The sequence below is a fragment of the Nerophis ophidion genome, linkage group LG22, assembly GCF_033978795.1.
Source record: "Nerophis ophidion isolate RoL-2023_Sa linkage group LG22, RoL_Noph_v1.0, whole genome shotgun sequence".
NCBI lineage: Eukaryota > Metazoa > Chordata > Actinopteri > Syngnathiformes > Syngnathidae > Nerophis > Nerophis ophidion.
In genome coordinates this window covers 21,166,167-21,185,443 of record NC_084632.1, presented here as the reverse complement: position 1 = coordinate 21,185,443, position 19,277 = coordinate 21,166,167, and the positions used below count along the sequence as shown (strand labels likewise).

At 37.8% G+C, this 19,277-nt stretch overlaps 1 protein-coding gene across 2 annotated transcripts in view; it reads left to right on the top strand.

The window, feature by feature from the left end:
- dennd1b (DENN/MADD domain containing 1B) overlaps positions 1-19,277 on the top strand; it is a 421,036-nt gene that overhangs the window by 339,739 nt on the left and 62,020 nt on the right. For both annotated transcript variants that reach the window (XM_061883482.1, XM_061883480.1), the window contains one exon: positions 8,364-8,465. In XM_061883482.1, the coding sequence (XP_061739466.1) occupies positions 8,364-8,465 (102 nt within the window). The remainder of the gene's footprint in view (positions 1-8,363; positions 8,466-19,277) is intronic.

Here is a 19,277-nt window from a genome sequence, read left to right as displayed (position 1 = left end):
ATATATATGTATATGTATATATATATATATATATATATATATATATATATATGTATATGTCTATATGTATATATGTATATATATGTATATATGTATATGTATATGTATATATGTATATGTATATATGTATATATGTATATATGTATATATGTATATATGTATATATATGTATATGTATATATATATATATATATATATATATGTATATGTATATGTATATATATGTATATGTATATATATATATATATATATATATATATATATATGTATATATACATACATACTTATGCTTAAATCCTATCAGGCAGTACTTAAGTCTCCAATATAGGCATCGTATCAAAAGTGAAAAAGTTGTAACAGTACACCCATACCATTCTAATTTGAAGTCTCAAAAGACATGCTCATGAAGATAAATAAAAAAATATCGCCACCTTAAAATTGTCTGACAAATGTAATTTTTTTTTTATTGATTTTTATTTTGAATCGTTTTGAGTATTTTTCTACGTTTTGTGTCATTTCTCGAGAAAAGACATAAAATTAAATGAAAAATATACAAAACACAATTTAAAACAAAATGCACTAAACATAAAACAAATCACCCCTCAAATGAATTAGGGACATACTGTACTTGTCTGTTTTTTATTTAAACATTGGAAAAAATTCAGGTTTTGTTTCTTTGAAGGGGAACATTATCACCAGACCTATGTAAGCGTCAATATATACCTTGATGTTGCAGAAAAAAGACCATATATTTTTTTAACCGATTTCCGAACTCTAAACGGGTGAATTTTGGCGAATTAAACGCCTTTCTATTATTCGCTCTCGGAGCGATGACGTCACAACATGACGTCACATAGGTAATCAATCCGCCATTTTCTCAAACACATTACAAACACCGAGTCAAGTCACCTGTTATTTTCCGTTTTTTCGACTGTTTTCCGTACCTTGGAGACATCATGCCTCATCGGTGTGTTGTCGGAGGGACGGATTGAAGTTGATTTACGTGGAGTGTGCATCGATTAGCACGGCATGCTAATTGATGCTAACATGTCATTTAGGCTAGCTGTATGTACATATTGCATCATTATGGCCCATTTGTAGCTATATTTGCATCCAGCCTTTCCCTCCACCCGCATTTAATGCCAAATAAACACATACCAATCGACGGATTCAAGTTGCACCAGTGTCAAAAGATGCCAAAATCCCTCTTTTGGTCTGCACATTTTACCGGCGATGCTACGACAGACATGGCACAGAGAAACGTGTGGATATCCTGCGACACTCAAAGCAGATGCATTTCCAAGGATAAAGTCAACAAAATCACAAAGGTGAGTTTTGTTGATGTTATTGACTGTTAATCAGACATATTTGGTCGCGGCATGACTGCCAGCTAATCGATGCTAACATGCTATTTGGGCTAACTGTATGTACATTTGTAGCTATATTTGCATCCAGCCCTTCCCTCCACTCACAATTAGTGCCAAACAAACACTTACCAATCGACGGATTTAAGTTGCTCCAGTGATCTGGTCAAAAGATGCAATCGTTGGTTAGAAGGCGATCGCCGAATAGCTTCAATAGCTATTCGCTCAATAGCTTCAGTTTCTTCTTCAATTTCGTTTTCGCTATCTGCCTCCATACTCCAACCATCCGTTTCAATGCATGCGTAATCTGTTGAATCGCTTAAACCGCTGAAATCCGAGTCTGAATCCGAGCTAATGTCTATATCTTGCTGTGCTATCCGCCGTTTGTATTGGCATCACTAGATGACGTCACAGGAAAATGGACGGTGGATTTAAAGATAGCGAAAATCAGGCACTTTAAAGCATTTTTTCAGGATATTCCATGATGGGTAAAATTTTGAAAAAAAACTTTGAAAAATAAAATAAGCCACTGGGAACTGATTTTTATTGGTTTCAACCTTTTTGAAATTGTGATAATGTTCCCTTTTAAATGGATGTACAGTGCAAGTTTAGTTGAATTTCCACATGAACGTTGCCAACACATTGACTCAGACATAATATTACTGAGGCTATATAACATTACTAAAGTGTCACATAAAATGACGTTACTAAATAGATACTCTGCTTAAGTGTACACAGACCTTATAAGACTTTCCCAGCATACTGTTGGGTTTTGTTTTGCTTCAGTTAGGCCTAAGGCTGTAACAGCCAGATGGAGCCTGGAAAAATGATTAAAGTCTCCTTTATGAGAAAATAAGCCTTGAAAACTTTTTTTTTTTTTTTTTGGTGATGTAAATGGAGCATTATTCCTGTGATGTAATTTGGGCCACCCCCGATCATCCCGCCCATCCCAGAAAAGGGGGTTAGTCTCCTCTGTTGTTGTTTTTTATGTGCCACACAGTGCTGGTGGCCAGACCAGCAGACGACGTGCATTGTTTTACAGGCATAGGAATTTAGAGCATTGTTGCAGTATGTGAGAATTATGTTAATTATGAGAAAGCATGTGTTGGGAATGACTCGGGGGCCTCTGTGTGATTGGCCTGCAGTGGAGTTGTTGTCATCCTCTGTGTCTACAGCTCACAGGCCAACAGACATGATGTAAGAAACAGTAATAACGTGTTCATGTGGAATGTACTGGGACTGCATACACTCTGCCAAGGGAACTCTTTTCTTTTGCTCTGTTCCTCCTTACAATTTCCGTCATGTCCCCTCTCAGATTTTTTTCTTCTTCTCCAACTAATGAAGAAATGTGTTGAAATAGTTACTTATTTAGAAGACTTTTTAAATCGTTCACAGTCGCTGTGTGAGCAGCCATGGCTATGTCTCATATTATAAACTATTTTCTTGAGGTTTAAGTTTGTTTTCTTCTTTGTATTCCTTTCCAACATAATTACATTTGGCTAAACTCACCCATATAGTGGTTGTTTATAAAAGTACAGTCAAACCTAGCTTTTTGTTAATATAGTTGTCCCTTATTTATCGCTGTTAATTGGTTCCGGACTTCACTGCGATACGTGAATTTCAGCAAAGGTGAAATCATTAATCATAAATTAAATATTTTCATAGATTTGAGCATAAAAACCTGTTTATGACCTTGGAATACATATGAGAGCCCCCTAGACCAGTGGTTCTCAAATGGGGGTATGTGTACCCCTGGGGGTACTTGAAGGTATGCCAAGGCGTACGTGAGATTTACAAAAAATATTCTAAAGATATCAACAATTCAAAAATCCTTTATAAATATATTTATTGAATAATATTTAAATAAAATATGAATATAAGTTCATAAACTTGGGAAAAAAGTGTTGACAGCTAGATTTTTTTGTGTACATGTTCCATAAATATTGATGTTAAAGATTTGTTTTTTTGTGAAGAAATGTTTAGAATTAAGTTGTTGAATCCAGATGGATCTCTATTACAATCCCCAAAGAGGGCACTTTAAGTTGATGATTGCTTCTCTGTGTAGAAATCTTTGTTTATAATTGAATCACTTGTTTATTTTTCAACAAGTTTTTAGCTATTTTTACATCTTTTTTTCCAAATCGTTCAAGAAAGACCACTACAAATGAGCAATATTTTGCACTGTTACACAATTTAATAAATCAGAAACTGATGACATAGTGCTGCTTTTTACTTCTTTATCTCTTTTTTTCAACCAAAAATGCTTTGCTCTGATTAGGGGGTACTTGAATTAAAAAAATGTTCACAGGGGGTACATCACTGAAAAAAGGTTGAGAACCACTGTACTAGACAACCTTTAATCACTTTTTTATTCCACTGAATCCGGCCATAATGCTAAACTGTGCGCTGTGATTGAAGTGAATTAGTGAATTATATTCATATAGCGCTTTTCTCTAGTGACTCAAAGCACTTTACATAGTGAAACCCAATATCTAAGTTACATTTACATTGGCACTGGGAGCAGGTGGGTATAGTTTCTTGCCCAAGGACACAACGGCAGTGACTAGGATGGTGGAAGCCGGGATCGAACCTGGAACCCTCAAGTTGCTGGCACGGCAGCTCTACCAACCGAGCTATACCGCCCCGATTGGTTTGGTCTCCTCTAATAGCTAATACTAATTTAGTATTCCATCCATCCATTTTCTACTAATTTGTCCCTTTGGGGTCGCAGAGGGTGCTGGAGGTTATCTCAGCTGCATTCGGGTGGAAGGCGGTGTACACCCTGGACAAGTCGCCACCACATCACAGTTGATATTTTTGATTGATATTTATAGCTCGGTTGGTAGAGTGGCCGTGCTTGAGGGTTACAAGTTCGATCCCCTCTTCCGCCATCCTTGTTACCGCCGTTGTGTTCTTGGGCAAGACACTTTACCCACCTGGTCCCAGTGCCACCCACACTGGTTTAAATGTAACTTAGATATTGGGTTTCACTATGTAAAGGCTTTGAGTCACTAGAGAAAAGCGCTATATTAATATAATTCACTTCACATATTTTTAGTTTCTTTAGCCATTTTTATGCTTAAAAATGCTTAATGTAGGACTAACAAATTGTAGAATATGCTTTGCATGCTTTTTTAAAAAGTATCCAACAAAAATCTGTTAGGTGGTGTAGCCGCAATATTTGAAGCAACTGTATTGATTTTAAATAATGTAGTTAGTAATTTCTTTCAATTTTTCATACACTAGCTTTGTTTCAAATACCCCAAAAAATAAACAAAAAATAAATGTTATCGATAGCACTTACAGTTATACATACATTACATACAAATGATAAATGAAATGGAGAAAATAACCTTTAACATGTGGGACCCAAACTCACTGGTGCCCATATTTTTTGGCCCTCTACTTACCTTCATAGTGAAGTGCAGGGTTGGGCTGATAAAACGCTATATTGCCAAAAGTATTTGGCAACCCATTGAAATGGTGAGAATCAGGTGCTCTAATCACTTGGCCCGGTGAATAAAATCAAGCATTTAGGCATGGAGACTGTTTCAACAAATATTTGTGAAAGAATGGGCCGCTCTCAGTGATTTCCAGCGTGGAACTGTCATAGGACCTGTGCTACCTGTGCAACATATCCAGTTGTGAAATTTCCTCGCTCCTAAATATTCCAAAGTCAACTTTATTATAAGAAAAGTGAACAGTTTGGGAACAACAGCAACTCAGCCACCAAGTGGTAGGCCACGTAAACTGACAGAGAGGGATCAGTGGGTACTGAAGCGCATAGTGCAAAGACTTTCTACACAATCAGTTGCTACAGAGCTCCAAACTTCATGTGACCTTCCAATTAGCCCACGTACAGTACCCAGGGAGCTTAATGGAATGAGTTTCCATGGCCGCAAAGTGGGGGATGCAGTGGTGTAAAGCACGTTGTCACTGGACTCTTGAGCAGTGGAGACACCTTCTCTGGACTAATGAGTAACGCTTTTCCATCTGGCAATCTGATGAACCAGTCTGGGTTTGGAGGTTGCCAGGAGAACGCTACATTTCGGACTGCATTGTGCCGAGTGTGAAATTTGGTGGAGGAGGAATTATGGTGTGGGGTTGTTTTTCAGAAGTTGCTTCAGGATACCAAAACAAATTGGACAATTCCATGGAAAGGCACTTCAACTTCATATGTGAGTAAAGGCAGGTGTCCACATACTTTTGGCAATATAGTGTATATCGTGATAGACATGTCGTCAAGATTTATCTAAAATGCGTTCGATTAAACGTTTAATAAGTATGTATTTTTGGGTCAGAAGAAACCGGATAGGTTGATTGGCAACACTAAATTGGCCCTAGTGTGTGAATGGGAGTGTGAATGTTGTCAGTCTATCTGTGTTGGCCCTGCGATGAGGTGGCGACTTGTCCAGGGTGTACACCGCCTTTTGCCCGATTGTAGCTGAGATAGGCGCCAGTGCCCACCGCAACCCCAAAAGGGAATAAGCGGTAGAAAATGGATGGATGGTTGGATAGAAACCGGAAGGAATGAAGCATGATGACCCTGCCAAACAGGAAGGGGTCAGTGAGCAATGGGAGGGACACATTAAATAGACAATCACGTTTGCTTGTGTCATCTCGCTGTCCCGCTATTGCCGCTCTGCACGGAATTAGAATAGAAACTCCAGAGAGCCAAGACATTGTGGATAATACAGGAAAATTAAAAAAAAAAATTAAACGCACCATAGTCCTTCACCACTCTCATCTTTTCTTTTCAAGATACGTCCGTTCCCTATATGAATGTACGTAGACGACAGGTAGGAACTAAAGTGCAGGACTGCATAACTAAAATAAATAACATACCGTATTTCCTTGAATTGCCGCAGGGGCATATAGTATGCTTCGCAAAAGAATTAGCGCATGCTTAGTATTACCGCCTGGTCAAACTGGTGACGTCGAGAGTGACACGTCTCCTGTCATCATTTTCAAAATGGAGGAGGCTGATTTCAATACCGGTAATTTGAAATCGCATAAAGGGAAGAAGTTTAAGAGCTAATCAGTTGGATTTAAGGTCCAACCTTACATCACACTCACATTTTTACTGCATGCCTTTGGTAAGTGCCGGAGTGAGAAGAGGTTTTAAAATAATTAGCGCATGCTTACTTTTACCGCATACCTTTGGTAAGCGCAGGAATGAGAAGAGGTTTTAAATTAATTAGCGCCCCGGCGGCAATTCAAGGAAAGACGGTAATATAACAAATATGCTACTTTAAAACAATACTTTCGTCCAAAAATATTTAAAAGATAATTTACCGCATAACATATTTTAAATTTCCATACTTAAATCAAAATAACAGACAAAATTAGATGTTACACAGATCACGTAATTTCCTGGCAGTAAACCTGCAGAAAATTGTCCTTTTCAGGTTTCTATGTTTACATTTTCACACTTTGCACTTATTGTGTTACAATTTAATATTAAACATTTCTTTGAAAAATCCTTAAATTTGAACCTTAATTTTTGTAAGAGGTTATTGTTGAGTGTTTATTTTGATATTAAAATTATGTTTCCATTGATTTTTTTTCCATTCTTGTGTCTACATTTCTGCCTTGATAGATGAGGGCATTATAATCAGAGGAATGTTACATTTAAAATAACATTAACAATCAATATTTATTTCTCATAGTCAATATTTTTATAGATTATCAATAATTATTAATATTGATCAATATAAAAATATTATTTTGTGATACAGGTTCCAGCCATATCGCCCAGCCCTAGTTTAGTCTAATTGTGAAGTGAAGTGAATTATATTTATATAGCACTTTTTCTCTAGTGACTCAAAGCGCTTTACATAGTGAAACCCAATATCTAAGTTACATTCAAACCAGTGAGGGTGGCACTGGGAGCAGGTGGGTAAAGTGTCTTGCCCAAGGACACAACGGTAGTGACTAGGATGGCGGAATTGTGGCCCGCAAACAAGGGGATGCTAATAGATAAATATTAAATAGTAGGCTTTTATGTCATTAGACAGTAACAGTGCAAACACAAAACTGACAACACAACAAACACACATTAGCCAACACAGAGGGCAACTTCCTGTGCGCAAGCAGATGTGTCATTGTTCATATCTCTGGGAACTCAACATTGTCAAAATATATATTTTTTACATTCATAATGGTAAATGGTTTATACTTGTATATAGAGATGTCCGATAATATCAGACAGCCGATATTATCGGCCGATAAATGCTTTAAAATGTAATATCTGAAATTATCGGTTTCAAAATTACCAGTATCGGTTTAAAAAAAAAAGAAAATGTATGACTTTTTAAAACGCCGCTGTGTACACAGACGTAGGGAAGAGTACAGAACGCCAATAAACCTTAAAGACACTTCCTTTGCATGCCGCCGGCCTAGTCACATAATATCTACAGCTTTTCACACACACAAGTGAATGCAAAGCATACTTGGTCAACAGCCATACAGGTCACACTGAGGGTGGCCGTATGAACAACTTTAACACTGTTACAAATATGCGCCACACTGTAGACCCACACCAAACAAGAATGACAAACATATTTTGGGAGAACATCAGCACCGTAACACAACATAAACACAACAGAACAAATACCTAGAATCCCTTGCACCACTAACTCTTCCGGGATGCTACAGTATACACGCCCGCAACCACGACTCATCAGCAGGAAGGGTGAAGAGTCTTGCTCAAGGACACAACGGACACAATGATTCAACAGGGAATACTTTGCTGCAAGTTATTTTTTTCAATTGAATTCTCGCCTTCCTTATCAAAGTGTGAACACAACTTTTTTTGGCCAATGCTATTTTATTTTGGGGGAAAAAAAAGGAATTTGCTAAAGCGTGAGATTCTTTGTTTGGGCACTCTATTTAGCAAAATAATACACGTCAAACAAACTAGTTTGAAAAATGTTCGTTAGAAACCGAACCATATGAACAGTCTGAAAGTAAATGTCAACATTTCTTTGGATTTCACAGGGGGAGCCAATAGCATTCTCCGAAGAGAGCTTTGTGAACCATCGTTCAAGCACCATGAAGAACTTTCTGTCCATGGCTGTCAACCTGCAACTTTTTAAACAGGTACAACGCCTCCATGTTAATTTGTGTGTGCATGTCTGTCCGTGTCCACCCTCCTCCTATTATAGCGTTCACTATTATATTGTCATTTTGCCAAAACAACCATAATATGGTTCCCTACAAACGTCCATCCTTGCTGTAGCGCTACCGTAATTTTCGAACTGTAGAGCGCACCAGTATATAAACAGCACCCACTAAATTTTAGAAGAAATAGAATACTTTCCAAAAATAGCCGTAATGGATTATAAGCCGCAGATTTATACGTTGTGAAATTAGTTATACACACAAATACTTGCCAACCTTGAGACCTCCAAATTCGGGAAATTCCACGCTGCCTCAAAACAGCAGCTTGGAATTTGGGACATGCTCTCCCTGAGAGCATGTCCCAAATTCAGGAGTTGGGCTTGGCCACTTACTTCCAGTGAAGGGAACTTTGAATGCTCCAAGTGACCAAAACGTTTTGGACAATTCCATACTCCCAACCTTGTGGGAACAGTTTGGAGTGGGGCCCTTCCTCTTCCAACATGACTGTGCACAAAGCAAGGTCCATAAAGACATGGATAACAGAGTCTGGTGTGGATGAACTTGACTGGCCTGCACGGAGTCCTGACCTGAAACCGATAGAACACCTTTGGGATGAATTAGAACGGAGACTGAGAGCCTGGCCTTCTCGGCCAACACCAGTGTGTGACCTCACTAATGTGCTTTTGGAAGAATGGTCGAAAATTCCTATAAACACACTCCGCAACCTTGTGGACAGCCTTCCCAGAAGAGTGGAAGCTGTAATAGCTGCAAAAGGTTGACCAACATCATATCATATTTGAGTCAAGGCAGGTGGCCAAATACTTTTGGCAATATAGTGTATGTGCTGAGCTGGTGTTGGCTTGCAGAATTCTAACACATTTTCAGTGTGATGGGAAACAGTGGAGACGGAGGCCTGGGATCATAGATGGTTTCTGACCTAACGGAAATGTTTACAGTGCTTATCTCGCCATTGCAAGCATGTTGCAAGAATTTGGATTGAGAAACAAATCAAATTTACCACTGACTGTATTAGACTACAATTTTGGCAGTGTTTAAGTGCATCCATCTTGGAGTGTGTAGGTATCCTTTATATCAGGCCTGGGCAATTATTTTACTCGGGGGGCCAGATTTAGATTAAAAAAAGTGTGTCAGGGGTCCGGTATATCTATTTTTAGGAACGCTAATACAAAACCTTACAATAATGATTGAAAGCTAAAAATGTTATGAAAGGCCGCGTTAAAAAAACGGAATTGAATTTGAAATAATTTTACTGAATGAGACACCCAGAATATACATGAAAATAAAGAATGTGGGATTTACAATGTTAACTACGAATGATAAAACACTGAATATTGACGACATATTTTACAATCAACTGAAACGCAACCAAAATGCAACAAACAGTGAAAATACCCCCACTTACAATCTGAGATATCTCATAGTGACCATAGTAACTAATTAGATGACCATAGTAACTAGTATATGATGTAGATTCCAAGCATTGAAAGACTCAGTATAGTTGAAGACTTACGGTCATTAGAAAACATCACTGCATATTAGGGGTGTGGGAAAAAATCGATTCGAATACGAATCGAATCGAATACGCTGTGCGATTCAGAATCGATTCTCATTTTATATTTTTTTTATTTTTATTATTATTCTTATTTTTTTAATCAATCCAACAAACCACGACACAGCAATACCATAACAATGCAATCCAATTCCAAAACCAAACCTGACCCAGCAACACTCAGAACTGCAATAAACAGAGCAATTGAGAGAAGACACAAACACGACACAGAACAAACCAAAAGTACTGAAACAAAAATGAATATTATCAATATAAGTATCAATATTAGTTATAATTTCAGCATAGCAGTGATTAAAAATCCCTCATTGACATTATCATAAGACATTTATTAAAAAAAAAAAAAGAACAATAGTGTCACAGTGGCTTACACTTGCATCGTATCTCATAAGCTTGACAACACACTGTGTCCAATATTTTCACAAAGTTAAAATAAGTCATTCTTTCGGTTTGTTTAATAGTTAAAACAAATTTTCATTATTGCAATCAGTTGATAAAACACTGTCCTTTATAATTATAAAAGCTTTTTTTTTTTAAATCTACTACTCTGCTAGCATGTCAGCAGACTGGGGTAGATCCTGCTGAAATCCTATGTATTGAATGAATACAGAATCGTTTTGAATTGGAAAAATATCGTTTTTGAATCGAGAATCGCGTTGAATCGAAAAAAATCGATATATTATCGAATTGCGACCCCAAGAATCGATATTGAATCGAATCGTGGGACACCCAAAGATTCGCAGCCTTACTGCATATCATAATGGCAGCTACACTTTCCATCTTAAACATCTAAAACAATTATTTGGGAAAGTCTGGCGGGCTAGATTGAAAAGCTCGACGGGCCGCATGCGGCCCCCGGGCCTTAATTTGCCCAGGTCTGCTTTATATCTTCTGAGGCTGTATGAGTTTTTTTCCTTTCAATCACTCATGTATTTTTAATGCCCCCCCCCCCCCCCCCCCCGCCCATGAATCCTTCTGCTGTAGTAATAAACTTAGCCAAGTCAGAGCCAAGTGGAAAGAGACCTCTCCTAAAAAGAACATTTGTCTTCACCCCTTGAACTTCTTGTTGTGATCTCTGACCCGTGATAGTAGTGAGATTTACCCCCCGGAGTACAACACAGCAGCCCTCAATCAGCCTTTTGTTTCTTGGGACACTGTGCTCCATCTATAATTTTCCCAGGCAGAGCAGATAGCGAGCCACAGTTCAAAGCCTCCTCCCGACTGGCTACTGCCTCCACGCTAACGTTGGGAAACAGGCCCTTATCGCTTCTCCAGCATGGGGGATGGGTCGGGCTTATCTGCCCCACTCCTCTTTCGACGGAGATGCCAGTGGCGTGCGCGAGCTCTCCTCTGGCCATGACCCATATCTGCTCCGAAAACATTTAATGTGTGGCTACATTGTATTTTCTAAAGTCGGCTTTTCACTAAGTCCCTGGGAACGCAGTATTGTTATGGTAGAAAATATTTCTATTTGCTCATGCAGTTTACCGACCAGACTGTCAATTTTGTCAGCAAAGCATCAAAACTTTAGTTTAAAAATGTATTTCATACATGTTTATTACACACATGTTACATTATCAGCTCTTTGCAGTGACTAAGTTGGTGAAACATAAACATCATTTAAACCAGTGGTTCTCAAATGGGGGTACGTGTACCCCTGGGCGTACTTGAAGGTATGCTAAGGGGTACATGAGATTTAAAAAATATATAGCAACAATTCAAAAATCCTTTATACATATATGTATTGAATAATACTTCAAAAAATATGAATGTAAGTTCATAAACTGTGAAAAGAAATGCAACAATGCAATATGCAGTGTTGACAGCTAGATTTTGTTGTGGACCTGTTCCATAAATATTGACCTTAAAGATTCCTTTTTTTGTGAAGAATTGTTAAGTTAATGAATCCACATGGATCTCTATTACAAATTCCAAAAAGGGCATTTTAAATTGATGATTACTTCTATGTGTAGAAATCTTTATTTATAATTGAATCACTTGTTTTTTTTTTCCAACAAGTTTTTAGTTATTTTTATATGTTTTTATCAAATAGTTCAAGAAAGACCACTACAAATGAGCAATATTTTGCACTGTTATGCAATTTAATCAATCAGAAACTGATGACATAGTGCTGTATTTTACTTCTTTATCTCTTTTTTTCAACCAAAATTGCTTTGCTCTGATTAGGAGGTACTTGAATTAAAACAAATGTTCACTGAAAAAAGGTTGAGAAACCACTGATATAAGCCATACTAATGCAGAAATACACAAATAAATTGAAGTGACACATCTCTCCTCCACTACAAGTAGCTGCACATTCTTGACCTTTGATCTTTAACAAGTATTTATAAGGTCAAGAAAAGCAATGCGGAAGGAAATAGTTTTGTATTTTAAAATGAAAAAAATATATATATATTCACAACATGAACATCGTTGTATTGATATTTTTGTTCATAAAATAGTGATTGTGTGCGTGTGTACGCGCGTGCATGCATGTGTTCGGATAAAGATCTGTCCTTAATATGAATTAATAATAAACCGCGCACAGTATTTAATCGGTGTAAAAATGTTTACTTTTGCAGAACTGGGATAGCCAGTTACTAGGTTGTTAAAAAAATTTCAAAAAATGTTGAATCATTTGTTATTCTTACTTGTAACAATTCTTAATTGGTTAAACAAATAATCAACAACCTTTTTTTTTATTTTACTTTATTTTATTTGTTAAATCTGTTCTGTCCAGCCACGCAGGTAAATCATATAGTTGATGTAGTTGCCCATGTCTGCTGTACTCATTTACTTTACAAAAGCGAACTGTTGGTTACTTCTCTTGTTGCCTTATTTGTATTTTATCGTGTTTAGTGGTCACGTTCGGTTTGGTTTTGCACTCATTGGGCACTTTTGGTTGTTTTGTCACCGTGACTACCAATTAGTTTTCACCTGTCATGTCACGCACCTGGTTTGTTTGGACTCACGCACCTGTCAGTAATCACAGCACTAATTAAGCCTGTAGTTGCCAGGCAGTCAGCCTGGCGACATCACCCTCTACACACCTTTGATACCTGATTGCTCAGTTCTTACCATAGATTCATGCTTTTCAAGTCAAAGTAAGAGTTTTCGTTTTTTGTTGTTCATAGTTCTGCCATTGTGCGAGTTTTTGTTTTCATAGCCAAGTTTTTGTACCACCTCTGTGAGCGCCTTTCGTTTGTACCTGTTTTTCGATTTATTATTAAAAGATGTCATTACCTTCACGTCGTGTCCGATCCAGTCGCTTTGCACCACGGGAAAACAAATCACACCATAGTCCAAGTAATGACATATTTGACTTTATTAAATGTTTGGGTAGAATTTTAATAAAACTGTTTTCTTTTAAGTAATATGGAATTTTATTGGAGCTGTTTATCAATTTTCTGGAGGAGTGTAGTTATTCAGAGCTGGCACCCAATGTTATTAAAAAAAAAAAAGTATTGATTTTGAATCAAGACTCGTTTTGAATCAAGAATCGATTCTGAATAGAATTGTTATTCCCCAGAATCGAATTGAATCAGATCGTGTGGTGCCAAAAAATTCATAGCCCTACCAGTTACAATCTAAATTAGAGATGTCCGATAATGTCTTTTTTGCCGATATTCTGATATTGTCCAACTCTTAATTACCGATTCCGATATCAACCGATACCGATATAAACAGTCGTGGAATTAACACATAATTCTGCCTAATTTTGTTGTGATGCCCCGCTGGATGCATTAAACAATGTAAAAAGGTTTTCCAAAATAAATCAACTCAAATTATGGAAAAAATTGCCAACATGGCACTGCCATATTTATTATTGAAGTCACAAAGTGCATTATTGTTTTTTAACATGCCTCAAAACAGCAGCTTGGAATTTTGGACATGCTCTCCATGAGAGAGCATAAGGAAGTTGAGGTGGGCGGGGTTGAGGTGGGAGTGGGCAGGGGGTAGCAGGGGTGTATATTGTAGCGTCCTGGAAGAGTTAGTGCTGCAAGGGTTTCTGGGTATTTGGTCTGTTGTGTTTACATTGTGTTACGGTGCGGATGTTCTCCTGAAATGTGTTTGTCATTCTTGTTTGGTGTGGGTTCACAGTGTGGCGCATATTTGTAACAGTGTTAAAGTTGTTTATACAGCCACCCTCAGTGTGACCTTTTTGGCTGTTAACCAAGTATGATTGCATTCACTTGTCTGTGTGAAAAGCCGTAGATATTATGTGATTGGGCCGGCACGCAAAGGCAATGCTCTAAAGGTTTATTGGCGCTCTGTACTTCTCCCTACGTCCGTGTACCACTCTAAATGTTATCCAACACGTACACATGTTTCTTAGTCATTTTCAAAAGGTAAACATGGTAGGCTATAAGCTGGTAGGAGTTAACCGCTACACAACAGCTATGCAAACAATAGCACACAAACGAGACAAACATACTAAATGTCCATAATTGAACAATATTACCGGTACAGTCTAAAACACAACATTTGTTCGTATAAACAATTATCAAATAATTATAGTCTTCAAGGCCGACGTAAGCGTAGTAAAAAAGTATCCAGTAACAAATGTGTCCGCATCATTCAACTTACTGTGTCATGAGCTTAGCTTAATTAATTATTGTAGCTACTAAGTGTTGTCAAAAACCGAATACCACTCCACTTCAACCTAGGTAAAGACAGCACCGTCCATCCATCCATCTTCTTCCGCTTATCCGAGGTCGGGTCGCGGGGGCAGCAGCCTAAGCAGGGAAGCCCAGACTTCCCTCTCCCCAGCCACTTCGTCTGGCTCTTCCCGGGGGATCCCGAGGTGTTCCCAGGCCAGCCGGCAGACAGTCTTCCCAACGTGTCCTGGGTCTTCCACGTGGCCTCCTACCGGTTGGACGTGCCCATAACACCTCCCTAGGGAGGCGTTCAGGTGGCATCCTGACCAGATGCCCCGTATCACCTCATCTGTCTCCTCTCGATGTAAAGGAGCAGCGCCTTTACTTTGAGCTCCACCTGGATGACAGAGCTTCTCACCCTATCTCTAAGGGAGAACCCTGCCACCCGGCGGAGGAAACTTATTTCGGATCTTGTCCTTTCGGTCATAACCCAAAGCTCATGACCATAGGTGAGGATGGGAACGTAGATCGACCGGTAAATTGAGAGCTTTGCCTTCCGGCTCAGTTCCTTCTTCACCTCAACGGACCGATACAGCGTCCGCATTACTGAAGACGCCGCATCGATCTGCCTGTCGACCTCACGATCCACACTTCCCTCACCCGTGAACAAGACTCCGAGGTATTTGAACTCCTCCACTTGGGGCAGGGTCTCCTCCCCAACCCGTAGATGGCACTCCACCCTTTTCCGGGTTTAGTGTTTTTCATACCTACCATTGTTCTCCGTTTGACTAATTTCACTTGATCAAGCTTTTTCTAACATTCCACACTATAAAGTGATAAAAGTATGTATGATTGCGCAACTCAATATTGGAATCCATCCATACCCACGATTTCATTATCAATATAAAAAATTGGAAGTAGAAAAGGTTGCATTAGGAAAACCTTAGTCAAAATACTAATTAGAAACTAATTTCATTTGGATTCCTCCTCATCAGAGTTGTGCGACATTCACTTTTTCGACCACATATCTCTCTGATATGGTTATTTCAAACAACCCCCAACATTAAAGGCCTACTGAAATGAGATGTTCTTATTCAAACGGGGATAGCAGGTCCATTCTATGTGTCATACTTGATCATTTCGCGATATTGCCATATTTTTGCTGAAAGGATTTAGTAGAGAACATCAACATGTTAATGGCTCCTCACATCCTCACATTGTTTTTAATAGGAGCCTCCAACAGAAAGAGCTATTCGGACCGAGAAAACGACAACTTCCCCTTTAATTTGAGCGAGGATGAAAGATTCGTGTTTGAGGATATTGATAGCGACGGACTACAAAAAAAACAAAAAAAACGCGATTGCATTGGGACGGATTCAGATATTTTTAAACACATTTACTAAGATAATTCTGGGAAATCCCTTATCTTTCTATTGTGTTGCTAGTGTTTTAGTGAGTTTAACAGTACCTGATCGTCGGAGGTGTGTGTCCACAGGTGTGGCTAAAGGCTAAAGCTTCCCAACTCCATCTTTCTACTTTGACTTCTCCATTATTAATTGAACAAATTGCAAAAGATTCAGCAACACAGATCTCCAAAATACTGTGTAATTATGCGGTTAAAGCAGACTACTTTTAGCTGTGTGTGTGTGCAGCGCTCATATTTCCTAACAGTCCGTGACGTCACGCGTGCACGTCATCATTACACGATGTTTTCAAGAAGAAACTCACGGGAAATTTAAAATTGCAATTTAGTAAACTAAACCGGCCATATTGGCATGTGTTGCAATGTTAATATTTCATCATTGATATATAAACTATCAGACTGCGTTGTGGGTAGTAGTGGGTTTCAGTAGGCTTTTAAAGTGCTTATGATAAACCCAGCTAAATTTTCAGTATACCTGCAATCCCTGTGTACAACAGGAATAGGCATAATGAAACATAAATTGATGAATTCATAATTAAATGCCTGTAGAGCTTCAACAACACATTGCATTCATTGTTTGTAAAATGAACCATATTGTCTTTCTATCTTTGGCTGACACTTTTCTACTCCCAAAATGGTGTCTCTTGACTCAAACAGGCCATCGCTTTCTAAAACAGTCAAAGAATGCGGGGGAACGATGGCATTGTCCTGTTTCCTATCAGCCAGCTACACACACACACACACAAACACTTTCTGTTTGCAGCGAGTCAATGAACTCTCTTCCTCAGAAGGATGAATTTAAGCCAAACACAGTCGTATTTAGTGTGCAAGGGAACGTCCAACAGTATGCTCCATCAGTCATTAATAGTTATCAGCTTGCGACATGATCCTGAATGTTTTCCATTCAGCTCAATTGTGAACATTTGGAAATGTACAAAGGCAATTGAATAAAACGAATTAAACTCAGATAATGCCAACAATGAACACTAGTGCAGACGAGCATTTTTTGTCTGCCTTATGGCAGCTTTCACAATTCAAATTAATTAAAATGTTATGTTGACAATTGTGTTTTTTTTGTATTTGCTAGTGTTGTGTGTCCAATGAGTGTGTGTCTAATTAATACCCACAATGAGTCACGTAATCAGCCTGAGTTGAGATAAGTGGCAATGTTGGCTGGGCGATGATTTGCGTGGATTATCTGCACTAATTGGAGCAGCCAAGTAGTCTCTCACCTCTCATTAAAACGATCCACTGATGAGTCTCTAGCCCTTCTGACCAGAGGACTGCTACATGGCCCGCTTGTTAGCAGCAAATCCCACAGGACACACGACCAAAAACAACCTATGCCCTTGTTGCATGTTGGACCTGCAAAGATGAACAAATAATGACTGCACTAATAGGAAGCTTGCATGTGGAAAAAAATGTAAGATTTATATTTTTGTTGTAAGAATTGATTTGGTCAATGTCCAGTAAAAAGGGTCAACATATATTTTCGGTATATGAATTAAAATTGAAAACCAACTGGTTTCATTTCCTTTTTTTTTTTTAATTAAATTGGAAAACTGAGCGTTTCCTTTTTATTTCCATGTCTCGAAGCAATAACTTCATCCAAAAAATAGTTAGATTTTCATTCATATTTCATATCTATGGATGTTCTCATTCATTCAGGTCATTGTATTCTCAGGGTTTTCAATCGATCGCAACTGGACTGTTAGGTTCTTCTTAGAAGACGTTTCGGCTCTCATCCAAATAGGCTTCATCAGTTCATGCCCATAGTCAGATCTAGTCTTAGATTGGTCAGATCTAGTATAGCGGCTGGTGCCAAAACCCCAAATATTTATATTTCATTAAAGAAAAATGAGAATCACCAGTCAGCAGAAACAGAAACAAAAAAGGAACATAAACAGATGTTATTTTGACACCAGAACTTGAAATGACGGGGGACTGGCCTGTAAGAAAAAAATGTATATATTTTTAATAGGGCTTTCAAAAATAACGACGGGTAGGGGGGGAAGAGGCGGCGGCGGTGATGACCAAGAAAAACACAGAGTTGGAATATAATTACAACACTTTATGTACATATTTATATACATATTTATATAATATTTACATATTTATATAATATGTAACTACAAGCTCCATTCACAGACAGAGTCCCATTGCTTTTATGAGCGGTCGAGCGAGTCAAAAGCCGGAAAAAAAAAAAGTATTTTTTTTATTTTTTATTTGTGGCGGCCGTAATTCTTTTGTGGCGGGCCACCACAAATAAATGAATGTGTGGGAAACCCTGTATATATATATATATATATATATATATATATATATATATATATATATATATATATTTATATATATACCTAGAAGAGGGAGAGGTAAACTTCTTCGGTGAGTGAGGTGGCTCCCACTCTTTCACTTCAAAATACACCCTGCATTGACTTTTAGATAAAACTTTTACAAAGCTTTGAGCAAATACATGTAGTGCATTTCAGTAAAACATTTAAAAATCTATGGCATTCTGACAATAAAATAGAATTTGTGTCCAAATATATTTTGGTGTCTTTCATTCAGTGAATTACCCTAAAATCGACAAATAGATGAATGGGCATTCAGTGAATATAATTATTCAAGCAAGTTATAACCTGTGATTAATGGGGATTAATCCAAATTCAAACGTGTGACTAATAATCATTTGACAGCACACATTTTATATTTACGAATACAGGATACAATCCAACACAGTTTTTGTCCTCCTTTGTAGTCTTCAATCCTTAATTTAAACAGTAATTTCGGATTTTGTAATATCAAAAAAACATCTGTTTTTATTTTTATTTGTAGTTTTTTAAATTTATTTTTCATTTCTGCTGAATGGTGATTTTAATTCTTGTTATATGAATGGAGAAAAACAAATATTTCAGATATATGTATAGCTCTTCGGCAGTAAAAAGAAGAACACTTGTTTTTTTTAATTGTTTTTTTTTTGTATTTCAAAATAGACTTCAAACGTAGTTGTTGGCGTTTTTCTTTGTTGATTGCATTGACCAAAGACAGCACAGTCTACCAAGTCCTCTTTACAAACGAGAGATAACACAATCCACTGAAAAGAATAAACAGAACAGCGGTCAAAGCCAACAAACTGCTAACTGGTAAAAGCGGACAACTTTAGCTCAGCTGAAACCCTCGCT